Source organism: Limulus polyphemus, unplaced genomic scaffold (genome assembly GCF_000517525.1).
Source record: "Limulus polyphemus unplaced genomic scaffold, Limulus_polyphemus-2.1.2 Scaffold123, whole genome shotgun sequence".
In the NCBI taxonomy this organism is placed as follows: Eukaryota; Metazoa; Arthropoda; class Merostomata; order Xiphosura; family Limulidae; genus Limulus; species Limulus polyphemus.
In genome coordinates, this window is record NW_013665733.1 from 930,397 (window position 1) to 947,579 (window position 17,183).

Sequence of the window (17,183 nt, forward strand, 5' to 3'; positions counted from 1 at the left end):
TAATAACTGCGGTCAGACTTTCAGGCATTGTTGCAACATATTTAATCAAAATGTCCTTTGGGATTTTACTCCAAATGTCTCTAATACACTCCAATAAAGTTCTTTGGAAGTAACTTTTGATTTGTAAAGTTTTTGATCTATCAAATCCCAGATCTGCTCAATTGGGTTGAGATTGGGACTTTGTGGTGGTCATTGCATCACTTGAATAACTCCAACAGCTTCTTTCTTAGCTAAGTAACTTCTGCATAGGTTGGATGAGTGTTTAGTGTCATTATCTTCTTGGTAGTAGAATCTTTTACCAATAATACATAAACCACTGGGTATATCATGACATATCTGATGGTATTTGCACTGGTCCATTATTCCATCTATTTGTCAAATATATCCTATCACCTCAGCAGTAAAACACCCCCCAAACCATCACACTGCCTTCCCATGCTTCATAGTAGGTGCTATGCATTGAGATAAGTATCTTTCACCTTTCTTCCACCAGACGTACAACCTATGCTTTAAACCAAATATTTCAAACTTGAACTCATCCATCCATAACACCCTTTTCCAATCATCAACAGTCCAGTTTTTGTACTTTTTAGCAACTTTCAGTCTCTTGACAATATTTGGAGATCGAAGTAAAGTTTTTTAATTGCTACACAACCAAATATTCCATTCTCATGGAGTCTTCTTGATGCTCTAGAGCTGGACACTTTTCTGTCATTTGATACGTGGTCTTTTATGTTCCCCAGTTTCCACCCTCTCAGTCATTTCTGCATTTGAAGTTAACAATAAGTCTAAAATAGCATTGTTTCTAGTTGGTTCCTTGACTAACTGGTGAAGAAAGTCATCCTGAACAGTTTCCAAAAACTTTTCTCCCTCATGATTTGATTCTAGAATTTCCCAATCTATATGCCCTAAATTAAAATCACCAATAATTATGAGCTCATTAGCAGCTGAAATCTTATTCTCACTGTAAATTTTCTCACTAATTTAATCAGTATCATTTGGTGGTCTGTAACAAATTCTCACTAAAAGTATTTTCCCTTTATATCCACTAACAGACACCCAAATAGATTCAATCTCTTTGCTATTATCGTTGATATTCTCAAATTCAACAGGATGTAACTTACATTTTACATATAAAGCCACCCCTCTCCCTCTCTTCAGTACTCTATTCCTATTAAATAACCTATAATTCTTTTTTAAAATCATCTATGTTTAACCATGTTTCAGTTATTTTCATTATAGCAAAATCCTCCATTTCTATCAGTGCTCTAAAGTCATCTATTTTATTTCTTATATTTTTAGCATTACAACAGCAACAATTAAGCCTACCTTTAGAACTACTTCAATACCCATTTCCTAAACTTTTCTCTGCAACTTATTTTTTTTGCATTTATTTTATCCTTGCCTTCACCACTGTCTAGTCCTAGTTTAAAACTTCCCTTACAGCTGAGTTAATAGCCCTTGCAAACAAACCAGTCCCTATCCTATTTAAATGTAAACCATCCATTCCAAAAAGCTCCCTTCTTCCACTGAACTGATCCCACAAGTCCAACCAGCCAATCTGCTCACCCTTGCATACTAACTTAAGCCTAGCATTTAGCCCTAGTGACCTACTTATAACTTCATCTCCACAGTTAATTCTGGGCAGTATCCCTGACAAAATTAAGTTATGGCCTTTTTCTTTAAATGTCTTTATCAACCCCTTAGCTCCTCTGACCTACTTTTCCCTACATCATTTGCCTCTACATGCACCACAAAAACTGCATCTGTGCTAGCCCCTTTTATTATATCTCCTGCTCTGTTAGTTATATCCTCCACCTGTGCCCCTGTATAGCATAATGTTATTCTTTTCCTCTTATTTACCCCACAGACTATACTATCCATATGTCTTGTCAGAGAATTACCTGTAACTATAACCTCCTTATCATTCACATCCTTCTCAGTCCCTTTTGTTTTTCTTCCCTCCAATAGTTCCTCATCTGCAGAAGCCAAGGGCTGAAATTTGTTGCACAATAGAACAGGCTCATCATAACTAAATTCACTACTTTTAGCCCTAATAGTACTCTTTCTAACTTCCTGAAAGTCATTATTAGCCGATGTATTCTTTGCATGTAAAAGCTTAAGCTCCCCCTGAAATCCTGCTGCCAATTCCCACAGTCTACATTTCTCTTTATCTATTACTACATACCTGTACCATATGCTAGCTTCTTTCTATATAGTTAAGACACTGCATGGGGTACTCTTACAGTTATTTCAGACCCTAAATATTAGTATGTTCATTCAAGCAGAACCCTTATGATATGCTCTTGGTACAAGTATATGGGAATTCTAAAGAATAATAAGTATTCTCACCCTGACTCATTCAATTATCAACAGGGATCAGTGAAGCATTACCATGGTGTTGAAATTTACATTCTGTAATGGCATGGAAGAATTAACCCCATAAAATGGAAAGAATGACAAAATATTCTCTTGTCCTAACACTTTTACACAGTACTGTATGAAATTCCTTGAAGTAAAACTACCATACCTTAGAACTATTTTTAATCATAATTAGTATAGAATGCTAAACCCATTTTACTAGAAACAATCATAAACACATAGCTTATAGAAGAAAGTAATAAACTACTTTTCTTATACAGAAAGGTGTCATTCTATTAGATAAAACTGCCATAAACCCAAGTCTTACAGAGAAAAACATTATTTAGGGAAAAGTTACTATAAATGAATATCTTGGACAGAAAGGAGTCATTTTATTATAAACAAACTGCTTTCATTCAGTTTCTTATTTAGGAAAGTACCCTATATTGAAAAGGAAATTTCCCATGAACCCATTTCTCACAAAAGTATCATATCCATGTGTTATAGGGGAAAGTGTTATTATATTAGACAAAACAAAAATATCATAAACTGTAACTGGCTTTTGTTATTTTAGATAAACTACTTGACTGGAAAATTATATGTACAAAATAGTACCATAAACCAATTTCTTGTACAAGAAGGTGTTATTTTTTTGATGAAACTGTTATGGACACTTAAGCATTTTAATATGCTACAAAGAAAAACAGTTATCTCTTGCATACACATTCTAAATGAAAAACAAAACTAACATAAAACAAATAGAAAAGCCAATTTCACATGATTCTACACAGGAAAAGATAAACCCAAAATATTTTTTTATTATTGCATGGAACTCCTATGTAACTACTTATAAAAATATGAAATATTTGTAGTTATGAGACTGTCAAATCAGTTACTTTATATTTTAAGTGTTTATTCTTTTTTTGTAAATTACATCATGTGTTGTTATTTTGGGACTATTAAGAAATTTTCTATGGACTTCTGGTCTGATGTTATCTACCTGTATTTATACAGGTTTGAAAGGGCTTAATTTAAAGGGCAAAATATAGCCCTACCTAGTTTTTCTGTTCTAGCAAATACAATAATCTATTTTTTCTGATCACTTAATATTGTAATTAGCTGTTTTTTCTTGAATTTCACACTTGTAATTAATAAATGATGTATCCTTTATTCATGTTTAAATTTCCAAGACCTACATTATTGTCAAGTTTATTAACTTGTTAAGATATTATTGTCATTTTCAGCCTTCTTGCTTGATGCAAGACAAAAAAATATTTGGTGTATAACTGATGATTTGATTTTGAAAGTTAACTAAAAGTGTAAAAATACTTATGGCTTAGTTTGGTATTTTTTTGTACAGTAAACATATAAAAGTGGTTACCATGGTGATTATCACTCATGAATCAGCTCTGTGTATGTACTATGTAATGCTATCTGTATTAAAGCAGAAGTCAAAGGTTAGCTTACTGTACCTCCATTTGATATCATTAAGGTACACGTAGAAGTACTGTTCCTTTTATAAGACAGCCATATTGCTTGTCTGAGGTGGTTCTTTTATAACATTTTATTTTTTGGTGTTTTTGTGGCTTGTGACTTGGTCATTTTATAAACTGAAATGATAAGAAGATGGTTAAGTTTATTTTTTGCTCAGGCAAATCCATATGAAAGCTATTTTGTAAGTTGTTGACCTTAGTACTAAATATTCAAATATTCAGGCATTTGTTATGTGTAAAATGTTTGATATATATTTAACTGTGAGAAGTTTTGTGATAGATATTGTAACAGGAGAGGATATTTCACAAAATTTAATGAATTTTTGTTAAAAGCAAAATAATCATACATTTGGTACTATAGATACCTATGATTTTTTTATGGGAATGTTGTATGAATGAACATGTAATTATGGTATATTTATGCATTAAAATTTGTATTGCTGCCATTATTTTCTGGTTTGTTTAAAATATCTTTTAGAACCATATAGAGTATTTTTTTTAAACCAGTCTTAAACTAAGTGGTGGACTATATATCATATAATTTTTAAGTGTCATCAAGTTACTGGTAGATTTAACAAATTGGTATTTTATGAGTACAGAAGTCAATATATAAATAGAAATAAATGATTTAATAATACATCAGTTTAAACTTCTTGTGTCAATCACATCTGGAGGCTTGTCCATAATGTAAAGAAATTTGTGTAGATATGAGATGAATAATAGAAAATAATCAAATTAATTGTTAAAATAATTTAGTTTATGAAAACCATCTAGAGTGGTATTATACTGCACAGATCAAAATTAAAATGAAAAACCTCCAGTATGAATGAACTATAGGAACACCATGTTGTATTAGCATATGCATATAGTGCTAATGTATTTGAGCATATATTATGGTTGCAATTAAACACCACATTACTTAAGCAAGTATAAATAAAGTAAACTTTGTTCAGAATGCTGTGTAGCCAGTGATGAATACATTACAGTGTCAAGTTTAAACAGGACTAGCTTAGTGAACATACCCTATGGTTGCCAGTGAAAACCATATCATTTCTTTGAAGGTTATGGTGAGTAGATGGATTTATAATGAACATTGTGTGATACATATAATAGTAACATAGTAATTTCTTTAGCAGTGCTTTTAATTTAAAGCCAGATTCTTATTTTAAACAAATGTGCATGGAATCAATCTTATGGATTAACCACATATTGGAGAAAGAAAATTGACTATAATTCTGAATTTACTAGTGTATCTACACAAACTGTGGTAAGGTTTTAATTAAATGTACAAGTCTATTTTATCTAAGAGATGTATTACAGAAGTATTTGTACTCAAAGACATGTTTGTAAATTGACAACGTTGGTCTGACTTGGACTCTGACAAGTCAGAGCACAAGGAGATGTTTGTGTGAAGAATAAAAATACTTTTGTCAATTACACAGCTTACATATTACATTTGTATAACCTCTAGAACCTCTGAAAAAAATATCTACAGTTTTTTGTTTTTTTTCAGCATCTCTGTGTATTGTATCTGGTATTTACTTCACCATAAACTATTGCTAAATTGGCATTGTAGGGTAAAATGAATAGTTGATAACCCTGATATTATATACATAATACCATATTGAATGGCACTTTGTAAAAGTTCATGGTATGTGCACTTTGGCTCTCACACATGCACATCCATTTTACCAGCATTGCATCAAGTTTGCATGTACAAGTAGGGCTACTTCCTTCTTGTAAAAAATCAATCATTTTTACCTTTGGATATGTTATTCTTATTTACATATATATCATATTGATCATGTTTTTAAAATCTTCATGTATGTGTAGTGTTAATTAGAGTAATAATTGCTCTTTATGATTTAATGTAATCATTACACTAAAAATATTTAAATCCATATAAATTAACCAGAGTGAGATTTACCCTGTATAATTACAAGTTCATCATTCATATAAAGTTATTAAATTTTTATGTAGTTAACCAATGTGAGACTTCAAATTTATCAGGTTATTTTGAATATTTTAAACCTATCTATAGAACTTGTTATATTTTATGACACCTGAGTTGTATTTGAAACATTGTTTTGAGTGAAGTTGAGTGAAATGGAATTTTGTGCAATACATGTGATGGTGTAGTTTCCACAGTAGTGTTTGTAATGTAAAGTCACACAAACATTTGAGCTGCAAATCAATTTTCTGAGAAAATGTTATAATTGGAGTTTTTCTCCAAGTGTTAATATTGAAAAATTCATATTTTTTTGTAAATTAGCATTTGCTGTTCTTGGTACTTAAGCCATATTTTAGCAGAGATTTTATCTTGCTTTTGAAAAGTTACATTTTTGAAAATCTGTATCTTTTTTGCAGAGTTTTAATGAACTTATTTTGAAATTCAGATATTTTAATTAGATTGTATACGTTTTTCTTTGACAGACAAATGGTGAAGAAGACTGGGAATATGAAGAAATAACTTTGGAAAGAGTATGTCTTTTATAATTTTTCTTGGGCCAGAGATTTTCAGATAATCTGAAGTAGCACGTGTGACTTTAATTTCCCCCTTCCCTTTTCACATAACTTTTCTTCAAAAATCCTGACAAAGTTTTATTAATAAATTGACTAGAGCATTTTATTGACCATAATCATCCTTGGAAGAGTTGGAATTTAAGTAAAGTCAAGAAAAATTGAGCGGGCAGTATTTTCAATCTGTCTGGTTATCTATTGTATTGTTGAAGTTAATGAAACAGTCTAAAAGGCATTTAATATTTTTAGCTGCGGCTGAGTATCTCATATAATGGTTCTGAGTTTGTTTGTTTTTTTTCAAGTGCAAACTTTTAGCTCATAACTCTGTAATATCTTGACTGATTTGAGATGTAATTACTGTTTTGGACTCAGGAGGTCAAACCCTTTCGATTGATGTATTTGACCATGCCCAATGTCTCATAGATTAATTTATTCTCATTCTACCTTAAAGAATTTCAATTTGAAGATAAGCTGGTAGAGATCACTAATGAGTAATAAAATATTGAATCACGTATATGCACGCCCCATGCTTGGTATTGCTGGCACACAAGAATATAGCTAATAAAAAAGGAAATAAAGGTCTCATAGATTAATTTACTGTAGCCCTGCCTAAAAGAATTTTAAGTGCCACAGTTATTGAGGATTCCCTCTTGTTTTATTAGTTATCTTATATTTAATCTAACTTGTATTGTTTCGTAAGTCAAGTCTGTGTTTTACATATAGGGAAGGAAGTAAGGCAGTTGATAAAAAATGAAAATAACCTGTAACATTGGTAAAATTACATGAAAATGTTTATGAAGTGTGAACAAATAAATGCATTTAGATGCCAAAAATATTCAATTGTAGATTTGACTTACTTACTTCAAGTTCTTTAATATTGCTCTTTATTTCTGTAGTGTATGAATTAATTGCATCAGTAGGTTTTTGTTTATGTTCTAAATGGAAACTTCTCCATGTGTCGTACCAACATGAAAGCACAGTAAACTGTAATCATAGAAATGTTTTCAAATTTGAAACATTAAAAATGTGTTGATCCTCACTGTACTTTAATTGTATTCAGATATAAATAATATGATGGTTTACCTGGAAACATCGTATAATTATTATTGTGCTCTAATTCAGCTAAGCAATGAGAAAAATAAGAAAATGGAAACTCTTTTCAAATCTGTATACAATAGAATTTACCTTACAATTTGTTATAACATCCATATATAATTACTACATATTCCAGTCATTTTCTTATTAGTATGTGTATTTGATTGAAAACTGATGCTTTATTGCTCTAGATTTAAATTGTAATGATCTATTGCCTTAGGGAGGAGCAGGGCTAGGGTTCAGTATTGCTGGAGGAATAAATAATCCACATGTTGAAGGTGATCCTAGTGTGTACATTACTAAACTTATTCCAGGAGGTGCTGCAGCAGCAGATGGAAGGTTACAGTAAGTGTTTTATGGAAATAGAAATTCTTTACAAATTAAGATCCTATAACAAATTTCTAAGCCCAATATGGTTTCTAAATAGGGCTGGAAACTTAAAAATTGTCTACATAAAAACAATTGATGGTTAAGTGAAATACTACAAATTTGAACATGCTTAGTATTTTTCTTAAAGCTAAATAAATCTCTGGCTAAATCTGAAGTACTCAAATTAGATTTCTGATTTTATAAAAAAATTATTAAAATTTTCTAAAAATACATGAAACTATTTCTGTAACAGTGTTCAAGATTAAGATATATTCAATTAACAAATCCCTGCTATTTTATATTTAGATAATTAGTGAAGATAACTGAATTGCTTTGCATTATGATAACGTATGTAATTTATAAAGAAAGAAGTCAGAAAACAGTGTTAGCTATTGAAAAAGTGTATTATTTAGTTTCCTTTCACATATAATCATTGAAAATTTTTATGCTTTAGGACATTATAAAAAAAACTGTTTTATTAAATATATTTTAGATGAATTTCAATGCATTTCCTCTGCTGGAATAGTAATAGACAAGTATATTAGTAAACAAGGTTTGCTTTAGAGTCAGAAGTTAGTCATAAAAACCAGTAAAAGTGCTTAAACATCAATAAGTAATCATATGAACCAGCACAATTTGTTGGAATATTAGAAGGTAGGCAAATGATCCAATATACTACAGTATCATTATTAGATTGATATAATAGCTAGCAGAATTTTCTGTATGATGGTAGGAAATATTATAATATTTTTACCTTCAATAACAAAGAACATATACTTATTTCTATATATTCTGGAGAATATTGCTAAATTTATAATCAGGTGTTCTGCATGCTGTTAGTGACACCCTTGTAAACTATATGTACACAAAGGTCATAAAGTTATGATATTCCTCCAACTTAGAGAAGGGTAATATATATATACACACCACATGATTATTCAACAATAAGATTTGTACTTACTTAGCCCTGTTTCAGTGTTTTACCCCCTGAAGTGGGAGCATACTTATTTCAAGGGGTGGTATAGAGACTTTTACAAATTAGTGTACATTGGGGGCTTATTTCCTTTGAATATGTATAGTTAGAATGATCATTCACACAAGTAAGTTAAGGATTGTAGGATACTACACCTGGACCTTGGTCTGACCTAACAATGTTATATCACCACAATTCTGATTTTGATCTTTATTTCTTGGAAACATTCATCAATCAACTTAGAAGCCAACCAATTAAATAAATACTCACACTGATTGTGAAAAAATATTTTATTTGTTCTGTTTCTTTAAAATTATTTGTTTTCTGTATTAGAAGCCCCCCCAGTGGCACAGCGGTATGTCTGTGGACTTACAATGCTAGAACCCGGGTTTTGATACCCATGGTGGGCAGAGCACAGATAGCCCATTGTGTAGCTTTATGCTTAATTACAAACAAACTGTATTAGAAATTATTATCTGCATAATGTTTCTGAAATTTACTCAGTTGTAGGTATTTAACTCATCTGTCAAATGTCGCTGTACCTGATTAACACAACTATAATGCATGAAACAGTAGATTTCTTTGAAATACTTGCAGTATTAGTAGATATGATGTAGCAAACTTTGTTGTATTAAAATTAGAGAAATATATTAGCCAGTGGGAATTTCTAGAGAAGTAGTTATAATATATACATGTGAGCTAGCTAGCTTTACTTGAGTAGTAGTAAGCACGGAAATATTACAGCCAGAACAATATGTTGTTGTATCAGTAGGTAGATGTGAGGCAGCAGGTTTTACTGCAATATCTGAAGACAGATATGGTAGGCAACATGCTTTCCTGGACTGTTAATAAGTAAAATATATATGAGTTGGAAATCTTTACTATAGTATTAATGGATAGACACATGGCCCAGCAAGTCTCCACTGGAGTTTTAATATACATACAGAGATGAGCCAGCAAATTTTACTGGATCATTCATAAGCACATATTTAAGCTAACTGGCTCTGTAGAAATTAATTCAAAATAAATTAAACAGCAATTTTTACAGTAAGCAAGATCTTATTTTGATAATTACAACATTTTAACCCACAATATCTAGTCATTATCAGGCAAGTGTTACACTCTAAAAGACAGTTGAATTCTTGGCAATCTGTAGAGTTGAGGAGATCTACATCAGTGTAATGTAACCAATGATAAAACTTCTCAACTATATGTACTGCTGAAAATTCATAAAACATCTATTAAAATGTGTTTTATAGTGTTTTATTTTAACTATAACCTTGGCAAATATCTGACATGGATTATATCAGCATACAACAATTTGGATAACATCATCAAAAATACCCCACATTTTACTGATTCCTTAAACAAATTTTATCCAAAACACAAAATGGCAAGTTTTGATGTACAAAATCTATATACCCAAATTTCAAAAGAAGAAGCCTACAAACTTGCTATTGAAGTATTTATCAATGACCTGAAACACAAAATTTCCACACCCCCATCAAACCTTCTTATCCTGTTTAACCTTACTACAAAGTTCTGTTTTAAATTCAATGACATCATCTATTTTTATGACAAGGAACCCACTTTGAGACTAATAATGCTTGTAGACGGCTTGAATTGTTAATGAAGTAAAACTTTAATATAAATTTAACATAACAGCAAATGTACAACGTTTCGACAAGGTTTTGTCATCATCAGGTACATGTTTATAAAGGCTGGTTCCATGACATATTTGTTCAGATGTCACATACTTAAAGCAGCTGAAGAATGAATGGGGGTTTTATGCTATTTTCTATGAAGATATACCAGTCAAGTCTTTGGAGTCAGTGTTTATTTGCAATGGAAATTATGTTGCTGGGCTATTATCAACATGCATGGTTGTCAGATAGAGCCTGACCAGACTTGACAACATGGGCTAAAATGATGTTGTGATGTTCTGAGATAATTTAATATAATGTACTTCTTTTATATAGTAATTTAATATTGTGAAGTATCTGTGTAAGTTGTAGCTACAGAAATCTGTATTTCTTTATCATCTGAAGACTGGCACTAATAAGTAAATTATTTTTGAGTATACATTATTAATACATTCAATGTAGTTTTAGTTTCTAATTCCTAACTTAGGTACAAGTTATTTGGTTTATGCATATTACACTCTACTTTTTTCATATTAGAAAGTAAAGGGAAGAAATGATAATAAGAAATCACAGAACCAGTAGGTGAAACTTGGGTTTGTGTAGACTGTCTTAATTATCTATTTAGACTTTAAAAAATATAATTATGTGGTTGTAATATATATATATACATACATCATCAAGACTCATATTTTACACTTTCTTCAGGGTTGATGACATTATACTCAAAGTTAATGATGTTGAATTGATTGATGTTCCTCACTCTGTGGCAGTTGATGCATTAAAAAGAGCAGGAAATACAGTACATTTGGTATGTAGCAACTAGGTTTGTGTATTTCAAGTAGAATAAATATTTGTTATAATATTGAAAAAACTAACAATATTTAAGAAATGTGAAAGCATCTATGTAAAAAGTAAAATGGTATATAAAAAAAAAAGGAGAGAGAAATTGAATCAGCGAAACTATTACTCAGTTTTGTAGATGTTGCCATTACAAACTAGTTATTGTGCATTCGTGAACTTCAAATATAATGAATAGAAGTCTTAGATATCAATAATATGAAGAATAGAAAAGATTGGATTATTGCTATACTTTATTAAAGTGTTGATTTGTTGGTTATTTTTCAATACATTCCACTCCTGGAAAGTATACATAGTGCCAGAAACATTTATGTAGGATTGAAGTTACATAGATCTGTGTGTTCTTGGATATCTTTTTTTTGTCCTTTTTCTCATAAAATTCACATGATACTATAATTTATTCTCAGTATTTCTGATGCAGTATTGTGTAAATTTTATTTGAAAGAAACAAAATGCAGTGGCCTTCTTTAAATGCAACCAATACACAGGTTGGTGTATGGGAATATTTTAAATTTACTATAGAACTTTGGACCAGCAAAAGAACTTGATCCTTTGAACACTAATATGTTTATAAAAGATAAATTAAAAATCTGTTATTCCTATAGAATCAAGTTTAATTTTTTACTTTTTCAGTTTGTGAAAAGAAGACGACTTCATCACAGCCATGTTTTAACAATAGAATTAGTTAAAGGAAAAAGAGGCCTTGGATTTAGTATTGCAGGGGGAATAGGTAACCAGCATGTAGTAGGAGACAATGGAATTTACATTACTAAAATCCTGGAAGGAGGAGCAGCTCACATAGATGGTACATTAGAAGTAGGAGATAAACTTGTTGCAGTAAGTCTTGTTTTGTTACTTTGGTTATTCAAGCAAGAAATATTAAATAAAAATGATTGAAAGAAAAATCACCTGTTGTTGTCTTTTCTTTAATGAAATGTAATACTTAATATTTTCTCAGATTTATAATTTCACTATAATTTTATTTTCTAAAATTTAGGAAAATATATTCATAAGTAATTTTTATTATCTGTTTTCCTTCTTATGAATAATGTAGTTGGAATTTTAAAAAATTTCATGCTAGTTACAGCATGCTTTCTAGATGTGTTTTCATTCAATTGTTGGATACTGTTGTATAATATCTCATGCTTCTTGGAATTTTATACTGCTTGATTTTCTTTTAATTGTTTGATTTGACACAGTGTTTTGATTAAATAGTCATGAATTAATGAGTGTGTTTTTCCATGGGGTTTTCTAGGTCAATGATAGGGACTTAGAAAATGTAACACATGAAGAGGCTGTAGCTATATTGAAAGCTACTGCTGACCATGTGGTTCTTACAGTAGAGAAAAGATCACAATCTTTGTACATGAATCACTCATTACCAAACCCAATACCTTCTCCCATTGAATCTGCTCAAGAAAACATTCGCACAGCCACTCCATCTTCATGTAAGTAGGAAACTTTTTAAGCATTAAAACTATTTCTAAAACCTTTGTCATTAAAAGTTGTTCAAGGACATGTAATTTACCAAAATGTTTCAAATTTTGATAGCTTCAAACATTGTTCAAGTAGATAACAAAACTTCTAAATTGGTGTATGAAAACATTGTTTGAGTAGATGATCAAACTTCTTCTGAATTGGTCAATGTAAAACATTGTTCAAATAAATAACCAAACTGTCTGTGTTTATTTAAATTAAATAATAGGTTGAACAATTGCCAAGTTGTTTTATATTTTTGTCAATTTTTTTTAAATTCTTATTTAAAGAAGGACGTTTTGAGTTAGCTCTCTTTGTCAAATTGTAGAGTTTACAGTTTTGTTGTAAACTGTATGATCTGATGAAGAGTGCTAGCTCAAAATGTCATCCTTCTTTAAATAAAGTCAGGTTTGTAACTGATCAAAAGTTGTAACAATCTGTTTCCCTACTTAAGTCATGTTTGAAGCTGATTGAATATTGAAACTCTCTAGTTATAAACAAAACAATGTTTGATAATGACTAAATAAACACAGAAAAATATAGTTAAAACTGCATAGGAGACGAAAATGTCAAAATTAAATAATAGGTTGAACAAGTTTGAAGCTGATCAAAATTAATAACAGTTTGGTTATCTACTTGATAACTAATTTGTTGCTACTTTGTTCAACATCAAGTTTCAAGTTAATAATTTTTCTACCACTGCCTGTAATGGGGACTTTTAAACAAAATATTTTGGAACAAATGAAAAGATTATCTTCAATACCTCTAAATTTTAACACTTTTAATAGACTTCTATCTCTGCTAAGGTATTTTATATATACATTTCTTCATCATTTTCATACTTGATTACATTAAATGAATTAACTTACTATTCTTCAATAGTACCATATCTCATTGTTTTACTTAATTCAGTTATTAGAAGTCATATGTCAAGAGTGTTTCCAAAGGTGGGTTCGGGGAAGTGTGAACAAATCTCTTTTTGGTTTACAAATAATTCTGCAAGCTGCCATTTCCAGGTGAACAGCAAAACCAGTCTCCTTAGCGCTGTCTTAGCATATTCAAATGTACTAAACACCAGTGGTCCTCCTTCTCAGTACAATGTGAATGGGCAAGTACCATGCTGTTCTAGATCATGCTGACCAAGCAAATGCCATAGTGTAAATTCACATTCTGACCAGGATAGATCCCTCATATTTTCAGTTATGCTGAGGTAGTTAGGTATGCTTCAAAACACCGTGACTGTTTGTACACACCTTCATAATAGTTGTTAAAAAGAGACTTACATATGACTATAGCGTACATATAAACCTCAATTGAATGATGAGTAGATAATGTACAGTTTATTTTGAAACATGCATGAATGTTTTTTTTCAACATAATGTTCATCATCAAGCTCTTGCCATAATGTGTATTTTAAATGTATATATATATATATATATATGTACATCTATGTAAAACTGCACATTATGTACATGTATATGTACACACACATATCTAAACACTAAGAAAGATGCACCAGGGACAGAAATGAAACCCCCTAAAAATTTCTGGTGATGCTCATGATATTCAGTAAATCTAAAAAACATACTAAACTAGATTAATAAAAGTGTTATGAATTGTCAAACAAAATTTTTAAAAATGATTCTTTGAAGCATCTTCCCTTCAAACCTAAATAAAACAGAAACGAAAGTGAGGCTTTTCAGTATTGAATGTATTGAATCATGTGTGAGTATGGTATTGGAAAAAAAAAATTAATGATATATACCTTGTAAATGTAATATTTGTCTTAGTGGTGCATATTTTCTAATATACTTTGTATTCCCCTTCATCAAAACAGTTTTTGTATGTCCATTTTAATAGTAACATTTTCTATAAATTATGTATTTAAAAGGTTATTTTAAGTAGCAATATGCAGTATTAGAAGTGATGATGGAAACAGTGAATAAAAATAGATATAAATTGCAAATATTATAGGATCACCCCCCCCCCCATTATAATTATGAAAATTAACTTCACCAAAATACTGTCACTTATTGATAGATTGCAGTAATGCCTAAAGTACAAGTAGTCTTACCATTCCCAACAGTAATATGGTGAATGCACTCATAACTTCCAGGACAGACATTCCTCATTCACGCAAAACATAAAGTTTTGGCTAGTGGAGACAACTGTGTGTTACAGATTAAGAAACAATTTCATGTTTCAGTAGGAGCTGTATGGAAACTATGAAAAAGGTACATGAACTTAGAGCTATTGATAATAGAAGTGGTTGAGATAAAAAGCCCATACTTTTAAAAAAGTGATATTGAATAACTCAGAGTATGCTCTTTACATGATACATGATAATCCAGTACAGATTTTTCCCATGACCTAGTTATAAAAACCAGTGTGAGTGTTACTTCTGGAACAGTAAGATACACATTAGCATGAAGTTGCCTCAGTGGATGTGCAGCTGCTCAAAAACTACTGCTTAGTAGAAAGAGAGAGAAATAAACCAAAAAAGCTGAAATGGATATCATACTTCAAACAATAGGGTTAGCAAATGTGGAGGAGGATGCTCTCTACTGATGATGGCAGAGAGGAGATTGATATTATGGTCAAATAACATCTACAATGAAGCTTGCTGGGGGACAATACAAATGTTGGCTGGATCTCAGTCAGTGATGTTTAAGATCAACACAAAATTGATGGCACTTTGACTACTGTTTCTTATCCATCAAGTCATTTTCTCAGGAACAAGATCTGTTAGACAGGGATTTATTTTCCAGCAAAAGAGTGTTCCTAAGCATACAGAAAATGTGGTGAAACAATACCTGGAAGGAAAAATAGGCTGATGGAACAGTTATTGTGAAATATTGTTGTAACTGTCCTGTATTACCCAATACAATTCATCCGAGTTTCCTGGTTGCTGTGCAACCTTTTCAGTTTTTATATATAAACTAATACAGCCTTAATAATATTCATATTGGGATTTTGTGCAGACCAAACCATAGTTGTCATACATTGATAAACTTATGGTAGTATATAAAAAAACAAAAAAGAGCATCATTCTGTTTAAAGCAATTACAAAATACTAATACATTGTACAGCTTATTCACTACTCGTGTATTTTCTGTAATAATACTCTGATGATAAATTGACCAATTGCTCATTGTTGGTAACTTTTTTATGTTTGTCACCTTTGCATTTTCATAATTATTTCCAATACTTTGTTATGGCCATATATCATTTTATGTGGACAAGTAGCACATTTATGTAGGTCACAAAACTGTGTACTTTTTGTTTCCAACAGGTTTGCTTATTATATAAGGTTGCTTTGAGCCATCAGTTGTTTTCTAAGCTTTTGTCATGTCTCTAAGCACCAATTGTTAGATTTTTAAAATAGGACTAATGGTTAGTTTACCTAGGGTATCTTATAACTGTTTGTTATGACATCTTGGATCTGTTTGTCGACAAGGTGATACATCAGTACAAGTGGAATATGGTTGTTGGATTTGTCACCCACAGGCTTTGATAAAAACATTAGTAAAAAGAGAATTAAGACAGCTCTTTATATTAAAAAAACTTTAAAATATCTTTAGTCTTTAACTTATAGAGATTGCATATTCTCAGTGTTCGTAATTTATTCACAACACACTCATATATCTTGCTTATGAGCTCACAATTCTTGACTTCTTTATTAAAAAATTGAAAAATAAGATAATGAAACTTAATTTCAATAGTAAGATACATGGTCACCTTTGTGTGATGTACTATAGGGAAAAGATTTGATATAAAATGAAGAGATGAGGGTGAAGTCATTGTAATATAAATGTATAATGTCATTATTATTTGTGTATAAATTAAGTATAAAAACAACTCAATTACACTTTGTTCTACATAATATTTTGGGCAACTCCATTTCTAGGTTAAATTCTAGTGCAAAAAACCTTGTTGTAAGACTTTTGAGAATATTACTTCTAAAATTCATAAGGAAGGAAATCTTGACTGCTATATTCTTTCTGTATGTATTTTTCTACTAAACAAATATCCTGTTTTTAAGGGGTGTTGCAAAATAAATCACACTTTTTTCCCCAAAGTAATGATGAACTTGGTAGGACCGCGAATATCATCACTCGTGAGAAAATGTCATTTCAATGTACTCTTGGGTGTTTAACTTTTCGATTTTCATTTTTTGTGAAAACTTTTGAATCGTGGTGCTCACTAGAACTCAGGTTCGTGTTGCATGTGCTGCCTTCGGGATGGCTCAGAAAATAGTTGCAGACATGCTCCAAGAATTCAAGTCTTCCAATCGACACATCGCAATGTCAGATTTGAAAAATCCTATTAATGTCTCAAAAGTTTCAGAATTGTTGAATTTGAAAGAGTGGTCCATGAAAAAGTGGTGGAATGTGG

General features: G+C 30.8%; 1 protein-coding gene across 1 annotated transcript in view; it reads left to right on the forward strand.

The window, feature by feature from the left end:
* LOC106472696 (disks large homolog 1-like) overlaps positions 1-17,183 on the forward strand; it is a 177,994-nt gene that overhangs the window by 90,272 nt on the left and 70,539 nt on the right. The window contains exons 6-10 of the mRNA XM_022402226.1: positions 6,288-6,335; positions 7,690-7,814; positions 11,160-11,262; positions 11,946-12,149; positions 12,568-12,760. Of these exons, the coding sequence (XP_022257934.1) occupies positions 6,288-6,335; positions 7,690-7,814; positions 11,160-11,262; positions 11,946-12,149; positions 12,568-12,760 (673 nt within the window). The remainder of the gene's footprint in view (positions 1-6,287; positions 6,336-7,689; positions 7,815-11,159; positions 11,263-11,945; positions 12,150-12,567; positions 12,761-17,183) is intronic.